Raw genomic sequence first — 20,510 nt, 5'->3', positions numbered from 1 at the left:
TTCGATACCATACTTGGCTTAACCTCAATGTAAACTACTCAATTTGCATTCCAATTCAATTTCGAATATCATATCAGTTTGTTAGTAATAGTGATTTTTTAAAAACGAGACATAATATAAATTAAAAAAAATATTCGAAGATATCCTTATCTTATAATCTATGTATTTGAGTTGAAAAAAAAATTGAAATCGATGAGATTAAATTTCAAATTTTTTTATACTCAACAAAGATGAAACATAAGAAGAAATTTGTTGTCATCTTTTATTTCTCATTTTTATATCTTTCTAACATTTTTTTCAATATTTATTTTCTTTTATCTTATATTTTATGTCATTATTTCTGTTGTTACAAAAAAAAATTATTTCACTATAAAAGGATGAGTTTTAATAAAAATTGTCTACATATGAACTTTAATTATATTTTTAATCTTTGGTTGAAATAATTTCATATTTTTCTTTTGGTTTTATCTAATTAGCCTAAATAGGTGCTCACCCAACCATTTAAATAAAAAAAATTGAATGATGTGTAATTTATATATAATCCATATATAATATGTGTATAATCGTGTGTTGTCGGTATATCATCTATTTATATTAGCTATAAAAAGTAAACAATAAATGACCGGATATTATGTAAATACTCCATTAGATTTCGGTTTTTTGAGTTTATCCATGATATAACTTCTATTATAATAATTTTAAAACTCTCTACTAATGTTCAAAAATATCTTACCTTTTTATTATCTTTGAATTAAAAAAAGTAAAGAGATTTTTCGAAATAATTTGTTTACATTTTTAAAAAAAATATTTCACGTCATACCAATTTTTTCTTTATATATACTCTTTGTTACACTTAAAAGTCACTATAGAAACTATCAATTAGAAACCAATTTATCTCTTGTTGAGTTTGAGAAAAAAAAACCTTTCACATAATCTAATGATTCAAAACTAATATTCTTCAACAAAAAAAATATTATACCCTTGCAATATTGGCTTGACTACAGCTAAATGAAGGGCTTTAAGCTTATACCCTTCAATTCCTTGAATGTGCTAAATTGAAATTAATGATAGCAAGTGTATAGCCAAAGTTTTGTTATTTGTTTGATGTCCATTTATGCAAACAAATTGTCTTCAAACAAATATTCTTCAAGAAGAAAAAAGAAACAACTTTTTATTTTATTTTTAATATTGACTGATTTTGTGATGTTTTAATATTATCCTTAATTCAAATTCCCCATATATATATATGGTAACTTTATTCTATCTTATATTTATATTTAATTAAAATAGTCAAATATATAATAAAGTTATCATATACTATTGATATTTATTAGTTTGCCACTTGGCTTAACCATAATGTCAATTACATATGGTAACTTTCTTGCTTTAATATATACATATAGAATATAGATTGCTAGTTTGGTACAACCATCAAGTGAAAACAAATATATAAAAGTATGTGATACTTTGTAACAAAGTCTTTGTTCATACTAACATGTCGCACATCAATCTCCTTGCATATATTTCAAGAACTTAATTGTTATTTTAATATATTTTAAAAATCTGGGTGAAATGATCCTTTTAAATTTTTCATGCAAAATAAAGAAATACATATAGGAGATAATAGTGAGAAAGTATTAGGGGGGCGGCTATTTCACTAAGGCGTTAATGATTTATTAATGTCATTACTGCTAGTTTATTTCCAACTAATTAATTTACCCTCTTCAAGTTGTAAAATTAATTGATTCATTTTAGTTTTATGAGTTTCTTCAATTATATCATCAACTGGATCAGTTGGGAGAACGTGCGTGACCTTTTCTCTAATTTTCCATTTGTGTTTAAAATAATTGGTCAAAGAAAAGAAAGGTAAAAAAAACCTTAAGCCTTACGTCTTGTGGGTGACACGGAGGCGGAGACTTTTGATTTTATCTCCCCACCTTTAGAGCCCGATTGGGCATAAGAAATTTTTTACTTTTTTCCGAAATTAATATTTGTTCATAAAATTTTTAATTTTCACTTGAAGAAGATGCATTTTGAAAATTTAAAAAATTCCAAAAAACTGTTTTTCAAAATTTTCATTCACAAAACTTTAAAAACATAACTCAAATTCTATTCATATCCAAACACTACTCTAAATTTCAAATACAATTTTTACTTGAAATTTTTTTTTCAAACTTTTTTGGAATTTTACAATACTTATGTCCAAACGCTCACTTAGTATGCCAGTCAAGATTGGATTGGTGACTTGGTTAAGCAGAATGTCAATTTAGCTCCAACTTCTTTGACGGGGACAAATTTACTTTTGCTCGATTAGTTGATATTGGTTCAGAAAAAACTCATTCACACTAAATTTTACTTAATTATATTTAAGTGATCTATAGAGATGAAAATATATACTGAACTAATTTATTGTAATTAATTAATATAGAACTGTATATATAAAAAATATACATCAATTATTTGTTAATTTAATGCACACGTCAGGTGCAATAAAGTTTTCGATTTCTGTTGACTCCTATGAATGCAGGGTGTCGTCGAATGTTGCTTATGGATTGTGTGTCTACTGTCTAGTATCAACTCAAAGGAGTATAGAGAAAATAAACATTCAAAAAATAATTTTAAAAATACTTAAACAATTCTTTCAATTATATAATCTTTCAAATGGAAGGCAAATTCCTTAGTTTGGTTGGTGAAGAAAATAGGTAGATGAGAGGGACTTTTATCTAATGCTAAGAAGCAGGCCAACTAAACATGGGAATGAAATTAAATTAGTTACTCTTTTAATCTACTTTATTAACTAAACACGGGAATGAAATTAAAATTAGTTACTCTTTTAATCTACTTTATTAACTAAACACGGGAATGAAATTAAAATTAGTTACTCTTTTAATCTACTTTATATTTTGGTCCGTTTCATGCAAATTATCTAAAATAGCAAATTGTACTATCACCAATGCTTCAAGTTAATATAAAATAAAGTACTCCAGTAGTAATACTTTATATCATTGCGGATTTACTTGAGACAATTTTAACTAATTCTTTCAACAATTTCATATTCATTGCTACTACATTTGTTTTAACTTGTTTTTTTTTTAATGATACACGATTATAAAGAGAGATGGTTGAAAAATATAAATGGTTTCATGAAACTTTTATAGTATTTAAAAAGTATTCCATCTATTATAATTTCTATGATCGTCTTTCAGTTTTGGAACGTCCAAAATGTTTGAAACTATTATAGTAAAAATATTTATATATAACTTTTACAATTTTGAAAAACTCAATTTTGTTAGCGTTTCAAATTTTAAGCTTTGTATGAGTTAATTTCACATATGAACTCAATGTGATGAAAGAGGTATCATAACTTTTCATTTAACGTAAGCGAACAATAGTCAATTATACGTATTTTTCTTCGTTACAATCAATTCATTTAACTAGCAAAGTGAATGAAGTTGGTGTGTAATTTCTACGGTTGGTCGAGATGAAGGAAGGATTAAAAGACTAAATATAAAATCTTAGATCTTATCCAATATTCTAGTACATCTTAGACAATGAATATCACAATAAGTTTCAAATATTCTTTTGTCTTTTTGCAAAGTTTGAAAGACAATACAATTGTAACTATTATTTTGTAAGTAAGACATTAGAGTCACACGACGACCACTATAATTTACACGCTGTTATGAATAGTTTGTACATTGGATATTATATTGGATGCTACATTTGATGCCCATGTTGTGAATAACTTAAAGATTGAATTTCCTACTGAAGGTGTTGGTTTATGTTTAGTCAACAATGGCATGCCAATTGGAAGAGTTGGTGGAAAGAGTTGGTGTGGATGTTATGCTAGGAGGAAGCTTCCTCCTTTGATGTCACCCATGACATCAAAATGAGGTAGTTTGATGTCACCAATGACATCAAGAGGAAGTCTTTACCTCTATAAATAGATGCACTCCTTCATTTGTAGAAATCATCCCAAAAATAATATAACACATTGTAGTGAGTAGAGAGTTAAGAGAGAAATTCTCTTAAGTGTAATTGGGAACTCTCCCCTTCCTTTGTTAATATTAAAAAGGCAACTGTTCTCTGGTGGACGTAGGATTATTTTGATCCGAACCACGTTAAATCTTGTGTTCTTTCTTTTACGTTTCCGCTAACAATTGGTATCAGAGCAACAAGATTCTTTAACGATCCAAGGAGGAAGAACAAGCAAAGATGAGTTCCATGAAGTTTGAAATTGATAGATTCAGTGGACGCAACAACTTCAATATCTGGAAGATCCAGATGATGGTGTTACTGCGGAGGGAAGGTTCAATCCATGATATTGACGGAAAGTATCCTAAGGATATATCAGCTCCCGACAAGGAGAAGATTGAAGGGGATGCATTGAGTGCAATGCAACTATCCCTTGCACCTAACGTGCTTTGTGAAGTAAGTACGGGTACCGAAGAGACGGCCAAACAGTTATGGGAAAAGCTAGAAGGGCTATACCAAGACCGATCAGTGACAACAAGGATGTTGTTACAATGGTGTTTTCACACATTTAAGATGGGGTCAGGTACTTCGTTACAAAATCATTTAGATGCGTTCAATAAACTTGTCATGGACTTACAGATTGCAGGAATTAAAAAGAAGGAGGAGACGCTTGCATGTGCTTTGCTATTTTCATTGACTTCAGGATATCGTGATATTGAGAATTCAATGATGTATAGCAAGGAGCCTATCAAGCTTGAGCAAGTGCGGCAGACACTTAACTCTAGTGATGTGCGGAGGCACATTGAAGGAGATAGAGATGACCAGGCAAGTGGGCTCTTTGTGAGAGGCCGGACTAGCCAACAGGGAAAGAGCAAATCAAAGCACAGATCAAAGTCTCGTGTGAACAAGAAGAATACAGAGTGTTGGGGTTGTGGCAAGAAGGGGCACTTTGAACGAGACTGCCCAATGTCAAAGTCCAAGGAAAAGGCGAGTGCATCCACAGTTGAACAGGTACATGATTTTGATAATGATTATGTACTAACAACATCGTGTAATAATAATAGTAGTTATGGAAACAAATGGGTGTTAGACTCTGCTTGCACTCTGCATATGACGTTCCGAAAAGACTGGTTTAGCAGCTATGAGAAAAGTGGAGGAACCGTAGTAATGGGCAATAATGCAACTTGTGCAATAGTTGGCATTGGCTCAGTTCGGGTTCGCTGCCATGATGGAGTCGTGAGGACTATTACACAAGTCCGTCATGTTCCTGATCTGAAGAAGAATTTGATCTCCCTGAGTACTCTGGATGAACAAGGCTACAGGTACATGAGCGAAGCAGGAACTATAAAGGTGACTAAAGGTTCTTTAGTCATGCTGAAAGGCAAGCTGGAGAACGGCCTTTACACATTGGCCGGAAGCACCATTGTTGGCTCTGCAAATGCATCTACAGTGCAGTTATCTAATGATGACAAGGCAAGACTATGGCACATGAGACTGGGTCATATGAGCGCACATGGACTGGAGATGTTGAGCAATCGTAACATTTTGGAAGGTGAGAAGATCATCACACTTGACTTATGTGAGCACTGCATTCTAGGGAAGCAAAAGAAGGTCAGCTTCAGCACTGGCAAACACAAGATAAGAGGAGTGCTAGACTACATCCATTTAGATTTATGGGGTCCTTCTAAACTTCCATCGAAGGGCAAAAAGAGGTATCTTCTCACTTTTATTGATGATTTCTCACGAAAGGTTTGGGTGCATTTTTTGAAGGCAAAAAGTGATGCTTTTGAAGCATTTAAAGAGTGGAAGATTTTGGTTGAAAATCAAATGGAGCGGAAAATCAAGTATCTTCGCACAGACAATGGCTTGGAGTTTTGCAATGAAGAGTTTAATGAATTCTGCAAGGTTCATGGGATCTCAAGACATAGGACTGTCAGGCATACCCCACAGCAGAATGGAGTTGCCGAGAGAATGAACAGAACTCTTCTTGAAAAGGCTCGTTGTATGCTCCTACAAGCCAAAATGTCCAAAGTATTTTGGGCTGAAGCAGTTCACACTGCTGCTCATATTGTCAATCGATCTCCAGCATCGGCAATTGACTTTAAGACTCCGAATGAGGTATGGTCAGGTGAACCCTCTAACTATTCATACTTACGAGTATTTGGGTGTCCAGCTTATTATCACGTTAATGAAGGAAAGCTTGAACCAAGGGCTAAGAAGGCCATATTCGTAGGGTATGTGGATGGAGTAAAAGGGTACAAACTTTGGTGTTTGTCTTTACTCAAATTTATAGTTAGTAGAGATGTCACCTTTGATGAATCCTCTATACTTGATCCCCGTAAAGTTTCCGTGGAGTTTTCAGGAAACAAGAACGACGAGCAGGTAGAGCTTCCGGTGGAGCTTGCCAAGGAAAAGGATCAAGAGACTCAGGTTAAAGATGAGTCAGAATATGTAGACCTTGAAGAACTTGTTGTCAATGAACCATACACAATTGCAAAGGGGAGGGAGAAGAGGCAGACACGAGAACCGGAACGCCTTATAGATCAAGCAAACTTGATTGCATATGCGTTCGTAGCTGCACAAGAAGAGATTAAGGATCTGGAGCCCTCCTCGTATATTGAAGCAACTTCTTGCAAGGATGTTGTACAATGGCGGTTAGCCATGACTGAAGAGATGGAGTCTCTTCACAAGAATCAGACATGGGTCTTAGTGAAAAGACAAAAGGGGAAGAGGACAGTTGGATGCAAGTGGGTCTACCGAAAGAAAGAGGGAATTCCTGAAGTGGAAGATGCTAGGTTCAAGGCGAGATTGGTTGCAAAAGGATTCAGTCAGAAGGAGGGAATTGACTACAATGAGATTTTCTCTCCAGTCGTGAAGCATAGCTCAATTCGCGTGCTACTAGCATTGGTTGCCCAATTTGACTTGGAGCTTCAACAGCTTGATGTCAAAACTGCTTTCTTACACGGTGATCTAGAAGAGACAATCTATATGGATCAGCCTGAAGGTTTCCTAGCTGAGGGAAAAGAAGATCACGTATGCCAACTAAAGAAGTCTTTGTATGGTTTGAAGCAATCCCCTAGACAGTGGTACAAGAGGTTTGATGCATTCATGACTACACATGAATTCTCAAGGAGTGCATTTGATAGCTGTGTGTATCACAAGAAGATGTCTGGTAACTCAATGATTTATTTACTGTTGTATGTTGATGATATGCTTATTGCTGCTAACAACATTACAGAGATAAATGCTTTGAAGAAACTGTTGAGTAAGGAATTTGACATGAAGGATTTAGGAGCTGCAAAGAAAATCCTTGGTATGGAGATTTCAAGAGAAGACGGTGTTGTACATCTTTCTCAGAAGAGGTATATTGAAAGGGTTCTCAAGAGATTCAATATGCATACGTGCAAGCCTGTAAGTACACCATTAGCTCCTCATTTTAAACTTTCAGAGTTACAAATGCCTCAGTCCGAGGATGAGGTGGAGCATATGTCAAAGATTCCTTATGCCAGTGCAGTTGGTAGCATTATGTATGCTATGGTATGCACACGTCCAGATATTGCTCAATCTGTAAGTGTGGTAAGTAGATACATGTCCAGCCCAGGAAAGAGGCATTGGGAAGCTGTCAAGTGGATATTGAGATATCTCAAAGGAGCTTCTGGTGTTGGTCTGACCTTTCGAAAAAGTGGTGGAGGTATTTCAATTCTCGGTTATGTAGATTCTGACTATGCAGGAGATCTTGACAGAAGAAGGTCCACAACTGGATACATCTTTACCCTCGTTGGCAGTGCCATTAGTTGGAAGTCAACTCTGCAGTCGATTGCTGCTTTGTCTACGACAAAAGCAGAATACATGGCAGCAGCGGAGGCGGTGAAGGAAGCTATCTGGTTGAAAGGTTTAGTAGCGGAATTGAGTTTGGTTCAGCTGGAATCAACTCTTAGATGTGATAGTGAGAGTGCTATTCATCTAATGAAAAATCAGAGATTTCATGAGCGCACTAAACACATTGATGTCAGATTTCATTTTATTCGAGATGTTGTTGAAGATGGAACTATCAAGGTCGTGAAGGTTATCACAGACGATAATGTTGTAGATATGTTGACCAATATAGTCCCACTCGCTAAGTTTGCACACTGCAAGGACTTGGCGGGGGTGTGCATCAACTGATGTAACTCCGAAGAGAACAATTGTTAGGTGGAGGTGGTATGTTCAACAATGGTTTGATTCTTCTTGTTTCTTACAACGGGGTTGCCCAGTAAGCTTAGAAGTTTTGGCCAGAGTTGTTCACAAGCACACTCGAAACGCAAACCAAGGTGGAGATTGAAGGTGTTGGTTTATGTTTAGTCAACAATGGCATGCCAATTGGAAGAGTTGGTGTGGATGCTAGTAGGAAGCTTCCTCCTTTGATGTCACCCATGACATCAAGAGAAGGTAGTTTGATGTCACCAATGACATCAAGAGGAGGTCTTTACCTCTATAAATAGATGCACTCCTTCATTTGTAGAAACCATCCCAAAAATAATATAACACATTGTAGTGAGTAGAGAGTTAAGAGAGAAATTCTCTTAAGTGTAATTGAGAACTCTCCCCTTCCTTTGTTAATATTAAAAAGGCAACTGTTCTATGGTGGACGTAGGATTATTTTGATCTGAACCACGTTAAATCTTGTGTTCTTTCTTTTACGTTTCCGCTAACACCTACTTTATGTTCATCATCTTTACTTTTTATGCCTATAAAAGGCCATGTAATTGCAATGGAAAAATACACCAAAGTGAAAGAAGAAAACACTTCTCCCTTCTTTCTATCTCTTCTTATTCACATTTTACTGCATTACTTTTATTTTATAACACGTTATCAGCACGAAGCTCTAATTTTATTCTTAACTCCCGCTAAGTTGAGCCATATTTTATTAAGGTATGTATCATTATAATCATCTTATTTATGGCAGTACATATCATATGCTCACTGTTTGCAGATTACTTGTGCGCTTGGGCATCTTAAATAGTTTAAGTACATTGCAGTGATTAAATAACTATTTCCTTCCGTGCTCAACTCTTAGAGGACCTCAAAGTCATCAAACTAGCTATGCACTAATGTCATGGACTCCCTGGATCAAAACATATCTTTAAGGCATTTTGAAGAACTGTGAGAAATGAATTGACAAGCAATAATTTTTTAATTACTTTATATTTATTGGAACATATAAATAATGTTAGTCACGTTCAATTCTATTAACACATATATATCAATAATATAAAGTGAAATGAAACAAGTATGTAATTTCTACTTTATGGCAAGAATAAAATGAAATAGTAGATTGTTAACATGATATAGCTCTATTTTCATTTCTTTTACCTTAATCGTTTTGTTTTCATTAATTATTTATTATTATAATTATTTCTCTAACTTATTCATCTTTTATGATAGTTTTCACTATGTCAAATTTATCAAAACTTGAATTTGTGGTACTTGACATCACCGGAAGGAACTATTTACCATGAGTTCTTGATGCTGAAATTCACCTTGACGCTAAAGGTCTTGGAAATACTATTATACAAGGAAATGAAGCATCAAATCAGGATAAAGCGAAGGCCATGATTTTCCTTCGTCATCATCTACATGAAGGGTTAAAAACTGAATATTTAACCGTAAAAGATCCACTTGAATTATGGATTAATTTGAAGGATCGATATGACCACCTAAAACTTACGGTATTACCGAAAGCTCGGTATGAGTGGATACATTTAAGGTTGCAAGACTTTAAAACCGTAAGTGAGTATAATTCTGCTATCTTTAAAGTAAGTTCTCTATTAAAATTATGTGGAGACACTATCACAGATGAGGACTTATTGGAAAAAATATTTTCTACTTTTCACGCTTCAAATGTGGTGCTACAACAACAATACCGTGAAAAAAGTTTTAAGAAATATTATGAGTTAATCACATGCCTACTTGTGGCTGAGCAGAATAGTACTCTATTAATGAAAAATCATGAAGCTCGTCCTACTGGGTCAGCTCCAATTCCGGAAGTGAATGCTGTAGCAACATATGATAAGTTTGAAAGAAAACAAAATAATTACCGTGGTCGTGGACATGGTCGTAAATGTGGACGTGGCAGGGGGCGAAACAATTATCATCATTATGGTGGAAATAAATTAGAGAACAATAAGGGTTCTCAAATTAATCATTCAAAAGGTAAAACTAGTATGTGTCACCGATGTGGTATGAGAGGTCATTGGGCACGCATTTATCGTACGCCAGAACATTTTGTCAAACTTTATTAAGCCTCCCTCAAGAAAAAAGAAAATAATGTGGAGGCACACTTGACCTTTCAAAATAATGATGATGAAGCAAGTCCCTCAAATAAATATGATTCTAAGGCACATCTTGCATATAAAGATGATGATTTTGAAGGCCTAACAAATATTACTCATTTAGAAGTTGGAGACTTCTTTGAGGATATTGACTGAAGAACTAATCATCTTACTGGGGAATGAAGCTATAAAAGTTGTTATTTTTATGTTTGCAACTAGTTTATTTTTCTTGAGTGTATTTTCCTAATGCATCATGTGTTGCTAGTTTCTACATTCCTAATGTATTTCTTAATGTTGTTTTTTCCGCTTGTCTTTCATATTTCTTATGATGTATTATTTTTTTTAATGAAGAATATGAAAATTCCCCAGTCTTCAGTTGGACTCAAGATTAATAAAGATGATATATGTCTTCTGGATAGTGCTACAACACACACTATTTTAAAAGATAAGAGATATTTCTCTTATTTGGTAATGAAAGAAGCGAATGTTAATACAATATCCGGTAGTACAAGATTAATTGAAGGTTCTGGAAGAGCCAATTTATTACTACCAGGAGGAACAAATTTGGCTATTGATGAAGCACTATATTGTAGTAAATCTCAAAGAAACTTATTAAGTTTCAAAGATATTCGCCAAAATGGCTATCATATTGAGACTACAAATGATGAAAAGATTGAATATCTTTATATTACTACAATAATGTCCGGTAAGAAATATGTGCTTGAAATGTTACCTGCTCTTTCCTCCGGCTTATACTACACAAGTATTAGCAGGATTGAAACACATGCCATAGTAAACGAGAAGTTTACTAATCAAGATAATTTTATTATTTGGCATGACCGGTTGGGCCATCCTGGTTCTAATATGATGCGTAAAATAATTGAGAATTCACATGGACATGCAATGAAGAATCAGAAGATTCTTCAATTTAAGGAATTCTCTTGTGCTGCATGTTCTCAAGGAAAATTAATTATTAGACCATCAACTATTAAAGTTAGGATGGAATCCCCTGCATTTCTGGAACGTATACAGGGTGATATATGTGGGCCCATTCACCCTCCATGTGGACCATTCAAATATTATATGGTTTTGGTAGATGCATCTACAAGATGGTCACATGTGTGCTTACTATCAACTCGCAATATGGCATTTGCGAGATTGTTGGCTCAAATAATAAAGCTAAGAGCACAATTTCCAGATTATGCAATTAAGACAATTCGTCTTGATAATGCTGGTGAGTTTACATCCCAAGCCTTTAATGATTATTGTATTTCAACTGGGATAACAATTGAGCATCCGGTTGCTCATGTTCATACACAAAATGGTCTAGCAGAATCATTGATCAAACGCCTCCAATTAATTGCTAGACCAATGCTTATGAGAACAAAACTTCCCATTTCAGTATGGGGTCATGCTATTTTGCACGCAGCAGCACTTGTGCGGATAAGGCCCACAAGTTATCATAAAGTCTCCCCATTGCAATTGGCTTTTGGTCAGGAGCCAAATATTTCCCATCTTAGGATCTTTGGTTGTGCGATATATGTTCCAATTGCTCCACCACAACGCACAAAGATGGGTCCTCAAAGAAGGTTGGAGATATATATTGGATATGAATCTCCTTCTATTATAAAATATATAGAGCCGATGACTGGAAATTTATTTACGGCAATATTTTCTGATTGTCATTTTGATGAATCAGTATATCCAATATTAGGGGGAGAAAATAAGCAGTTGAAAAAAAAGATAGATTGGAATGCATTATCACTGTCTCATTTAGATCCTCGAACAAATCAATGTGAACAAGAGGTTCAAAAGATTATTCATTTACAAAATATTGCAAATCAATTGCCAAATGCATTCACTGACCTACCAAGGGTGACTAAGTCACATATTCCAGCTGCTAATGATCCAATTCGAGTTGATATCCTGGCAGGACAATTAATTAAAGCAAATGAGTCTAAGCCATGCTTGAAACGTGGTAGACCAATCGGTTCTAAAGATAAAAATCTTCGAAGAAGAAAAGGAGCAAGTGATCAAAGTGAACATAACACAGAGGTAGTGGCTCAAGAAGAGCCCCAAGACGTAATAAATGATAAGACCTTAGGAGAGGTCCAGATACCTGAAAATAATGAAAATGGAGAGATATCAATAAGTTATGTCTCAACCGGGAAAAGATGGAACAGAAATAATATTGTTATCGATAACATTTTTGCTTATAATGTTGTTGTTGAAATAATCCAACAAGATGAGGATCTTGAACCAAAATCTGTCAATGAATGTAGACAGAGAAATGATTGGCCAAAATGGAAAGACGCTATCCAGGCAGAGTTAACTTCACTTGGAAAACGTGAAGTCTTCGGACCCATAGTTCGAACACCTGAAGGCATAAAGCCAGTAGGGTATAAATGGGTTTTTGTGCGAAAACGAAATGATAAAAATGAAGTCGTTAGATATAAAGCGCGACTTGTGGCACAAGGGTTTTCCCAAAGGCCTGGAATTGATTATATGGAGACATATTCTCCTGTAGTGGATGTTATCACCTTCAGGTATCTCATAAATATGGCAGTGCAAGAAAAACTTGATATGCATCTAATGGATGTTGTTACATCCTATTTGTATGGATCATTAGACAACGAAATTTTTATGAAAGTACCTGAGGGATTTAAAGTGCCAGAAGCATATAAAAGTTTTCGAGAAACTAGTTCAACAAAGCTTCAAAAATCTTTATACGGATTGAAACAATCAGGCCGTATGTGGTACAATCGCCTGGGTGAATACCTGTTGAAAGAAGGGTACAAGAATGATCCAATTTGTCCTTGTGTCTTTATAAAAAGGCCTGGATCTGAATTTGTTATAATCGTCGTGTATGTTGATGATTTAAATATCATTGGAACTCCTGGGGAGCTTCCAAAAACAGTAAACTGTTTGAAGAAAGAATTTGAAATGAAAGATCTTGGAAAGACAAAATTTTGTCTTGGTCTACAAATTGAGTATATGAAAGATGGAATATTTGTCCATCAATCAACATACACCGAAAAGATTTTAAAGCGATTCTATATGGATAAAGCACATCCATTGAGTACCCCGATGGTTGTGAGATCACTTGATATAAAGAAAGATCCATTCCGACCTCATGAAAATGATGAAGAGCTTCTTGGTGCCGAAGTACCATATCTTAGTGCAATTGGGGCATTAATGTATCTTGCCAATAATTCCCGACCAGATATAGCTTTCTCAGTAAGCTTATTGGCAAGATTTAGTACTTCGCCAACACAAAGACACTGGAATGGTATTAAACATATATTCAGATACCTCCAAGGGACCATTGATATGGGTTTATTTTATTCAAATGAATCCAAGCCATCATTGATTGGTTATGCAGATGCAAGATATTTGTCTGATCCACACAAAGGTCGATCTCAGATAGACTATTTATTTACAAGTTGAGGTACAACCATATCATGGTGTTCGACAAAACAAACTATGGTTGCTACTTCTTCAAATCATGCAGAGATAATAGCCATTCACGAAGCAAGTCGAGAATGCGTTTGGTTAAGATCTATAACTCAACACATTCAGCAAACATGTGGTCTTTCTTCGAAAGAGAATATTCCAACAATATTGTATGAAGACAATGCTGCATGCATAACTCAATTGAAAGGAGGATATATCAAAGGAGATAGAACAAAACACATTTCACCGAAATTCTTTTTCACTCATGATCTTCAGAAGAATGGTGAAATAGATATACAACAAGTTCGTTCAAGTGATAATTTGGTTGATCTGTTCACTAAGGCGTTACCAACCTCAATATTTGAAAAGCTGATATATAAGATTGGAATGTGTCGTCTTCGAGACATTAAGTGATTTTTCATCAGGGGAGTAACTACACGCTGCACTCTTTTCCTTAACCAAGGTTTTATCCCATTGGATTTTCCTGGTAAGATTTTTAATGAGGCAGCAAGCAATGCATATTATAAATAACTATGTACATCCCAATATTTTTTTTGTAAGTTTTTAATGAGACACATTATCTTACATGGACATCCAAGTGGGAGTGTTACGAATAGTTTGTACATTGGATACTACTTTGGATACTACATTGGATGTTACATTGGATGCCCATGTTGTGAATAACTTAAAGATTGAATTTCCTACTTTATGTCCATCATCTTTACTTTTTATGCCTATAAAAGGCCATGTAATTGCAATGGAAAAATACGCCAAAGTGAAAGAAGAAAACACTTCTCCCTTCTTTCTATCTCTTCTTATTTATATTTTACTGCATTACTTTTATTTTATAACACACAACAATTTCTTGGTAACTTCTATTTTTTTTGCCTGTTCTAACAAGAGTGACAATCATATTATTTGTATTATCATTTTCTCTTTTGATGATATGTTATTATACCAATTGACATGACATGTTGAAAGTATAAATATATATTACCCCACCACCTAATGGGCATTCATTTGTCCTTGACTGGTAGTTGCCCTGCTTCTTTCTCTTCATGACAACTTCAATTACAAACTATGGAGACATACGGATCCAATGGAAACTCACCATCTCGAGACTCTTGGCGCTTCCAACCAAAGCCTAAAATCGGAGTTGACGCAAAAGGACGAACTACTTCACCAAATTCAGTTGCAAAAGGACGATGTTCTCAAGCAATATGTAGATCTTGCAGAGACAATCAAAGAGGTCTCAAGCGAAAGAGACGCGCTTTACCTCGCAATTCAGAGACTTGAGGATGATTTTCACCTCAGAGAAATAGTTTTTCGCAGAGAAACAGAGAGAATTAACACCGAGCTTGAGGTTTCTAGGAAGAGAGTTGAGGAATTATTAGGTGAGAAAAGAGAGCAATCAGAAATTTGTTCGCACAATTTGGAGATCGTGCAATCAGCGAAGCATGGCTTACTGAGATTGGTTAAGAATTTCAATTCACGTGTGTATATAACGGAAAGCTCTGATCAGTTAAAGTGCGAAAAAACAAAGCCATTAAATGAAGAGAAGGCTGTTTTTTCTGTGGAGCTGAAGAAGGTTCTAGAGCTGGTGAATTTGGTAGAGGAAAAATGGGGAGAGTCTGAGGAAATGAGGAGAAAGGAGAGGAGAGAATTAGAGAACAGTCTGGCGAGTTTAGCGGAGGAGAATGGAGATATTAATAGCTTGCTTAGAATTGCTTTGGTGGAGAAGGAAGCAGCGGAGAAGAGTTTGAACAGATTAAGGGGAAATACTGAACAGAAGAGAGCTGCAATTTTGCAGATTGCAGAGAGAGGGTTGCAAAAGGTTGGGTTTGGGTTTATGATGGGAAGTGCAACCAGTGAAGCATCTTCAGATAATTTGGATTCTGATACCAGCGTTAAGTCAGATAACGATGAATGCCAAATAGAAGCTGTTAGTCTGGTAACATTTTTGGCTCAGAGCATCTATACGTATACAAAAAAAAAAGTGTATGCGCATACACAGGCACACACATATAGTACTTACATATGTTAAAGACCGTGCTAACTTTGAACCATGGCTCTAAATTCTATATTTCGTTCTGCATACTCTAAAAATAGCAAGGCCACCCAACGGTAAAGTTACTCAAATATTGAGATGACAAATTTCAGAATCAATAGTCATACAAATATAAAGATCTATATGTCAATTTGAAAGAGCTTAATAGAGTAGATAAGCTTATATTCCTAGACCTTTGCATATACATAGAGATTTTAGAACAGAAGTTTCCTTACCTTGACAGCAGTATTTTTATAATCTTGAGAGCAAATCACTTGGCATGTTTCTGAGACTGATATAATTTATTCATTGATGCTTACCAGGCCTCAACTGTAGAAACAATAACAAAGAAGTTAAGACTTGAAATCACACAGTTGCAGAGGTCTTTGGAGGAATCTAGGTATTGTGCTGGCAAAATGCAGTTTTTATGTTTATACTTTATATTTAGATGTTATCATGCCCACCTTAAAATTGTTAGGGATATAGTAGATATGCCCTAGATCCAATATCATATTTGATGATTTGAACATAATTTTGTGAACGTTATTTGATATAAAATATATATGACATTTGATATTCTTTTATCATTGTTATTAATTGCTTGATTAATTTGATAAGGTCCTTGATTAAATTTTGAGACTTGACATTGTGATGGAGATCATGATAATGAAAGTAAAGTTTTTTTTAATTTAATCTAAATTTGTTCTTGATCGTAGGATTATTAATTTGGACATTAGTAATCCGGTTAGATCAATATTTATGTGATCGTCTTTATGGGATAAAGATTAGTTGATCTCATTAACTAAATTACATAGATAGATGATGCATATAGAGATATGATCATTGAACCGACTCATTGGATAATTCCTAATGGTTAGAATTACCATAAACTGTCAATAGGATATTCTCTTGAAGAATGTGATGTAAGATTTTCCTTTGACATGAGATCGTCATAGTAATTGACAAGTTATTTATTGTGCTTTGATACCAGACACCTATGGCCCTAGGGCGATAGTTGAAAGGATATTGGGTACGATTAAATGCTTGTAGAATTAGTGAATGATCAAGATGGAATCTGTCAACTCTTGGTAATGAGTTTAAGCTCCATGTTGTCATGAATTATAAATGACCAAATCAAGACCTTGGCCAAGGCAATTGAATGAAAGAAGAAATGAGTTTCTTAGGTCATTCGATGGTCGATTATATTTGACATGAACACATAGTTGGTCGCCTATTAGGATTTGACAGTTGAACTATATCCTAGGGTGACTTAGAGCTATAAGGACGGAAGGAATTACTACATTATTCTTCTACTGGTTCTTGAGAGTAAATTTTATACTTCATTCTATCCGGTCGTTAAGGAGTGTTGCTAGACGCCACCCTTGATTAGTATATTGATGTGATCAATTTATTACCGGCTTAGTATTGAACCTATGGGGTCGCACACTAACGAGTGTTCTGATCTTTGCTAAAGGATTAATTATTTTATTATTTGATAATTAAATTAAAGAATTTAATTAGTCAAATATATTAAATTATTAGTCCAAATAAAATATTATTATATTCTTTGCTAGCACAGAGGATATAATTAATATTGTGAATAAATTGATTTTCTATTTGGAATAGTAAATTGAATTATATTTCTTGACTAACCATTGGATAAACTAATTATCAAATTATATATATATATATATATACATATATAATTGGTAATATATATATATATATATATATATATATGTATGATATATAATTGGTAATACTATGTGGGCACAACAAGACAAAAGGAAAAGTTTGTCGTTGCTGCGTGCCTCGTTAATTCTCGTTAGGAATGAGATTTGTTTTCCAAAGGAAAATTGTGGAGAAGTCCAAATTTGGTCTTGTGCTACAGTAGGTCACCGCCTCAGATTTTCCTAAACCTTCTGGGAATGAATTATTAATTGGTACTATAATAAATACCTATTAGTCCTAAACATGAGGTGTATGAAAAAAGCGTGTAAGTGTGCCGCAAAAAGTCAAGAACTATTCTTTATAAGAAAATTAGTTTTCTTCTTTTACTTTCGGGCTGAAACTTTGAGAAGAATTTCAGCATAGTAATTTTCGTTCAATTTGTTCACGGATTTCATTGATCAAAGAGTTGATAGTAAGGATCGGTCTTGGTGTGGATACGCATAGAGTCTTCGCACTATCGAAGAATTTGAAACGAGACTTTCTTCACCAGGTACGTCTTAGATCCGATCTATTGACATGTAAATAAATTTTTAAACATGAAAAGATCTGTCTAGGATTGTTATTGTCTTCCGCTGCGTGTTACGAACACCTATACGCAATCCTACAAAAATTAGGGATGGTATTTCCTTTAGCTTCTTCTTATACTCCGTACTGCATGATTGAATCCAATATGATACTATCTTAGATCAAGTTTGTATAAGATTATTATCTTTCAAATTTTACAAGTGAAGGTGGGAGCATGAAACTCGAATATGCAGTAATAGCATTATGTCATTAACTACAGTGCAAAACCAAGTCTGGTGCTTGAGAGCATTACATTGACTAGGATAACATTCTCTGAATGAGGCTCAATCAATTGGCTGTGGTAAAGTGTACCTTTTCTGGTACAATCTTAAAGCTCCTTATTATGCATTGAGAGATCATTTCTGTCAGGTTGCAAGAAGTTCAAGAACGAGATGATATCACTCTCGTTGATTCCCCCTCTTTAAATGAATTCAATAAACTTTCTTTAAAGTTGCTCAAACATGTGATCTTGTTGTCTGTTAATCTCATTCTTCCCACAAGGCTTGACAAACTCCTAAATATACGTATGTTGGGGCAAGGAGTTGGACAACATGGATGATAGAAAGTTTACCCTTGATTTAATGCTTTACCTGGAGTCTTGTGTTTAATTATCTAGTAACTGCCAGGTCAGGCATGGGGTCTCTGCAGATTCTATCAGACAAACAAAGTCAGAAACTAGCAGAAAACATGATATACATTAAAGAGTTGGAAGATAGAGAAATGATGCTTACTCAAAAGGTTAGTTTCTAAGGTACCAGCCCTTAAGATGTTCAACTGTTACATGCTTTTTCCCTGTCTCATCTTCCAGGTCGAAGCACTCGTAGTAGAAAATAAAGACGCTTATGAACAAATCTCTAGATGGAGAGAAGCTTGTGAAATGGAAGTGGCAGCTGGAAAGAAAGCTATTAAGGAGCACGAAGAACTGGTAGGTTCGCATGATCTATCGAGCTTTCTTATTTTTACTTGCTTTGTTTCTGCCCTCACATTATCACAAGTAGTTGCTAGATTTTATTTTTGGTGGTCGACCAGTAACGTAAAGCATTAGTAAGTTGGTTACAGTACTGATGCAGCAAATATTCCTGAATACATACTAATTCAGCTAAAATTAATGAATCCACTCAGTGACTGTCTTTCAAAGAATGAGAGGAATTAGGCTACATTTTCTAGCCAATTTAAGCTGTAGAGGGTGTCCTTACTGCCCTATCTCTCTCTAGGGGAAGTTGCTTTCCTTAGGAGGCCAGAAGAACGTGGGAATAGGTTCATTTTGGAGTACTGGTGCTTCTCTCTTCTGTGCTAGCATATGTAAATATGAGGAAAAACTTAGTCCTGAACTCTCCCAAAAAATTCCCTTTTCCCAGAAAATAGACACCTAAAGGTAATTACTCTGCCACTGATCAATATACTCTATTTTACTGATGTGCAGCTTCTACCATATGCTTTCTAACTACAATTTTCTCAAATACTTGGCATTTCTTTGTACCATTGTAGCTTCTCCAACCTTTATTTAGACCTTTTGGGTTCAGGTATTCACAATGTCTGTAATGGGGAATCTAATGTATGAAATAAAGAACAGTGTAGATTTTGATTGCTTAATTTATAAACTATTCCAATTGGAATGACGTGAGCCTTTGAGAACCAATTGCCCTGAATAGCTAGAAAGCTAAAGAAAGCAGGAAAGCCGAAACGGAGTGTGTTTTTCTAATGGGCTTATGATTAAGCTACACTACTACTTGTAAGACTAGTGAAAACACTATTTTTTTGTGAACCCGAGGCAAAAGTGATGCTAAAATTTTGTTAACGACAGGTTAATATTCTGAAACAAGAATTGGAAAAGACAAGAGCTGCTTCACGTATTTCCAATAGCAAGTTGCAGCTGAAAGATGAACTAGTGGCGACAGCCATCGCTGCTAGGGAGGCAGCTGAGAGTTCTCTCCAACTTGCAGACAGCAGAGCTACTGAGCTACATAAGCAGATTGAGGAGCTAACAAGACAATTAGAAGAAGTAGAGAAAAGGGAGCGAATAAATCGCCGTAGACTGAGGCGTTTGTGTTGGCCATGGCGAGGTCTCAAGTTTGGCACTGCTAATAATACAACTGGTGTACGAAACGTGACAAGGATGCTACCAGAAATGCAAGCACTACTCCGTTAATATTTGATTCTCACTCTCCACCAAGCCTAAAGTTTTTTTTTTTTGGGTTTTAATTTCAAAAAGAAAAGTTAATAGTCTTTATTTAGATGTTGTACATGAATTTCTGCTTGTTATTCTTCTCTCTCTTCCCTTGTTTTGGCCCATTGTACAGAAATGATCACGACTGAGCCAGATGCTCTATGGGCTGATTTATCGATGCCTTTTTGGGATAAGTTTCACACAAAACAGTAGTGAAGGTAACAGCTTCAGTTGGATAATTCTTGTTCTTGGATAGTCGTCT

At 34.9% G+C, this 20,510-nt stretch overlaps 1 protein-coding gene across 2 annotated transcripts; it reads left to right on the top strand.

Annotated features, from left to right (window-relative positions):
* The first annotated feature begins 14,752 nt into the window (after positions 1–14,752).
* LOC104211595 (uncharacterized protein At3g49055-like) lies at positions 14,753–20,487 on the top strand. Of its 2 annotated transcripts, none has more exons than XM_070171029.1 (5): positions 14,753–15,690; positions 16,110–16,186; positions 18,708–18,819; positions 18,890–19,006; positions 19,886–20,487. In XM_070171029.1, exons 1-5 carry the CDS (start codon positions 14,839–14,841, stop codon positions 20,228–20,230), a joined length of 1,503 nt encoding a protein of 500 aa, XP_070027130.1. In that variant the 5' UTR covers positions 14,753–14,838; the 3' UTR covers positions 20,231–20,487. The 2 variants fall into 2 exon arrangements, with proteins under 2 accessions (XP_070027130.1, XP_070027132.1); XM_070171031.1 differs by having other exon boundaries at positions 14,753–15,681; positions 19,886–20,455.
* Positions 20,488–20,510: the final 23 nt, after the last annotated feature.

Source organism: Nicotiana sylvestris, chromosome 3, assembly GCF_000393655.2.
Source record: "Nicotiana sylvestris chromosome 3, ASM39365v2, whole genome shotgun sequence".
NCBI lineage: Eukaryota > Viridiplantae > Streptophyta > Magnoliopsida > Solanales > Solanaceae > Nicotiana > Nicotiana sylvestris.
Note: the sequence above shows the minus strand (reverse complement) of the source record. Positions and strands in the feature narration are given on the sequence as shown.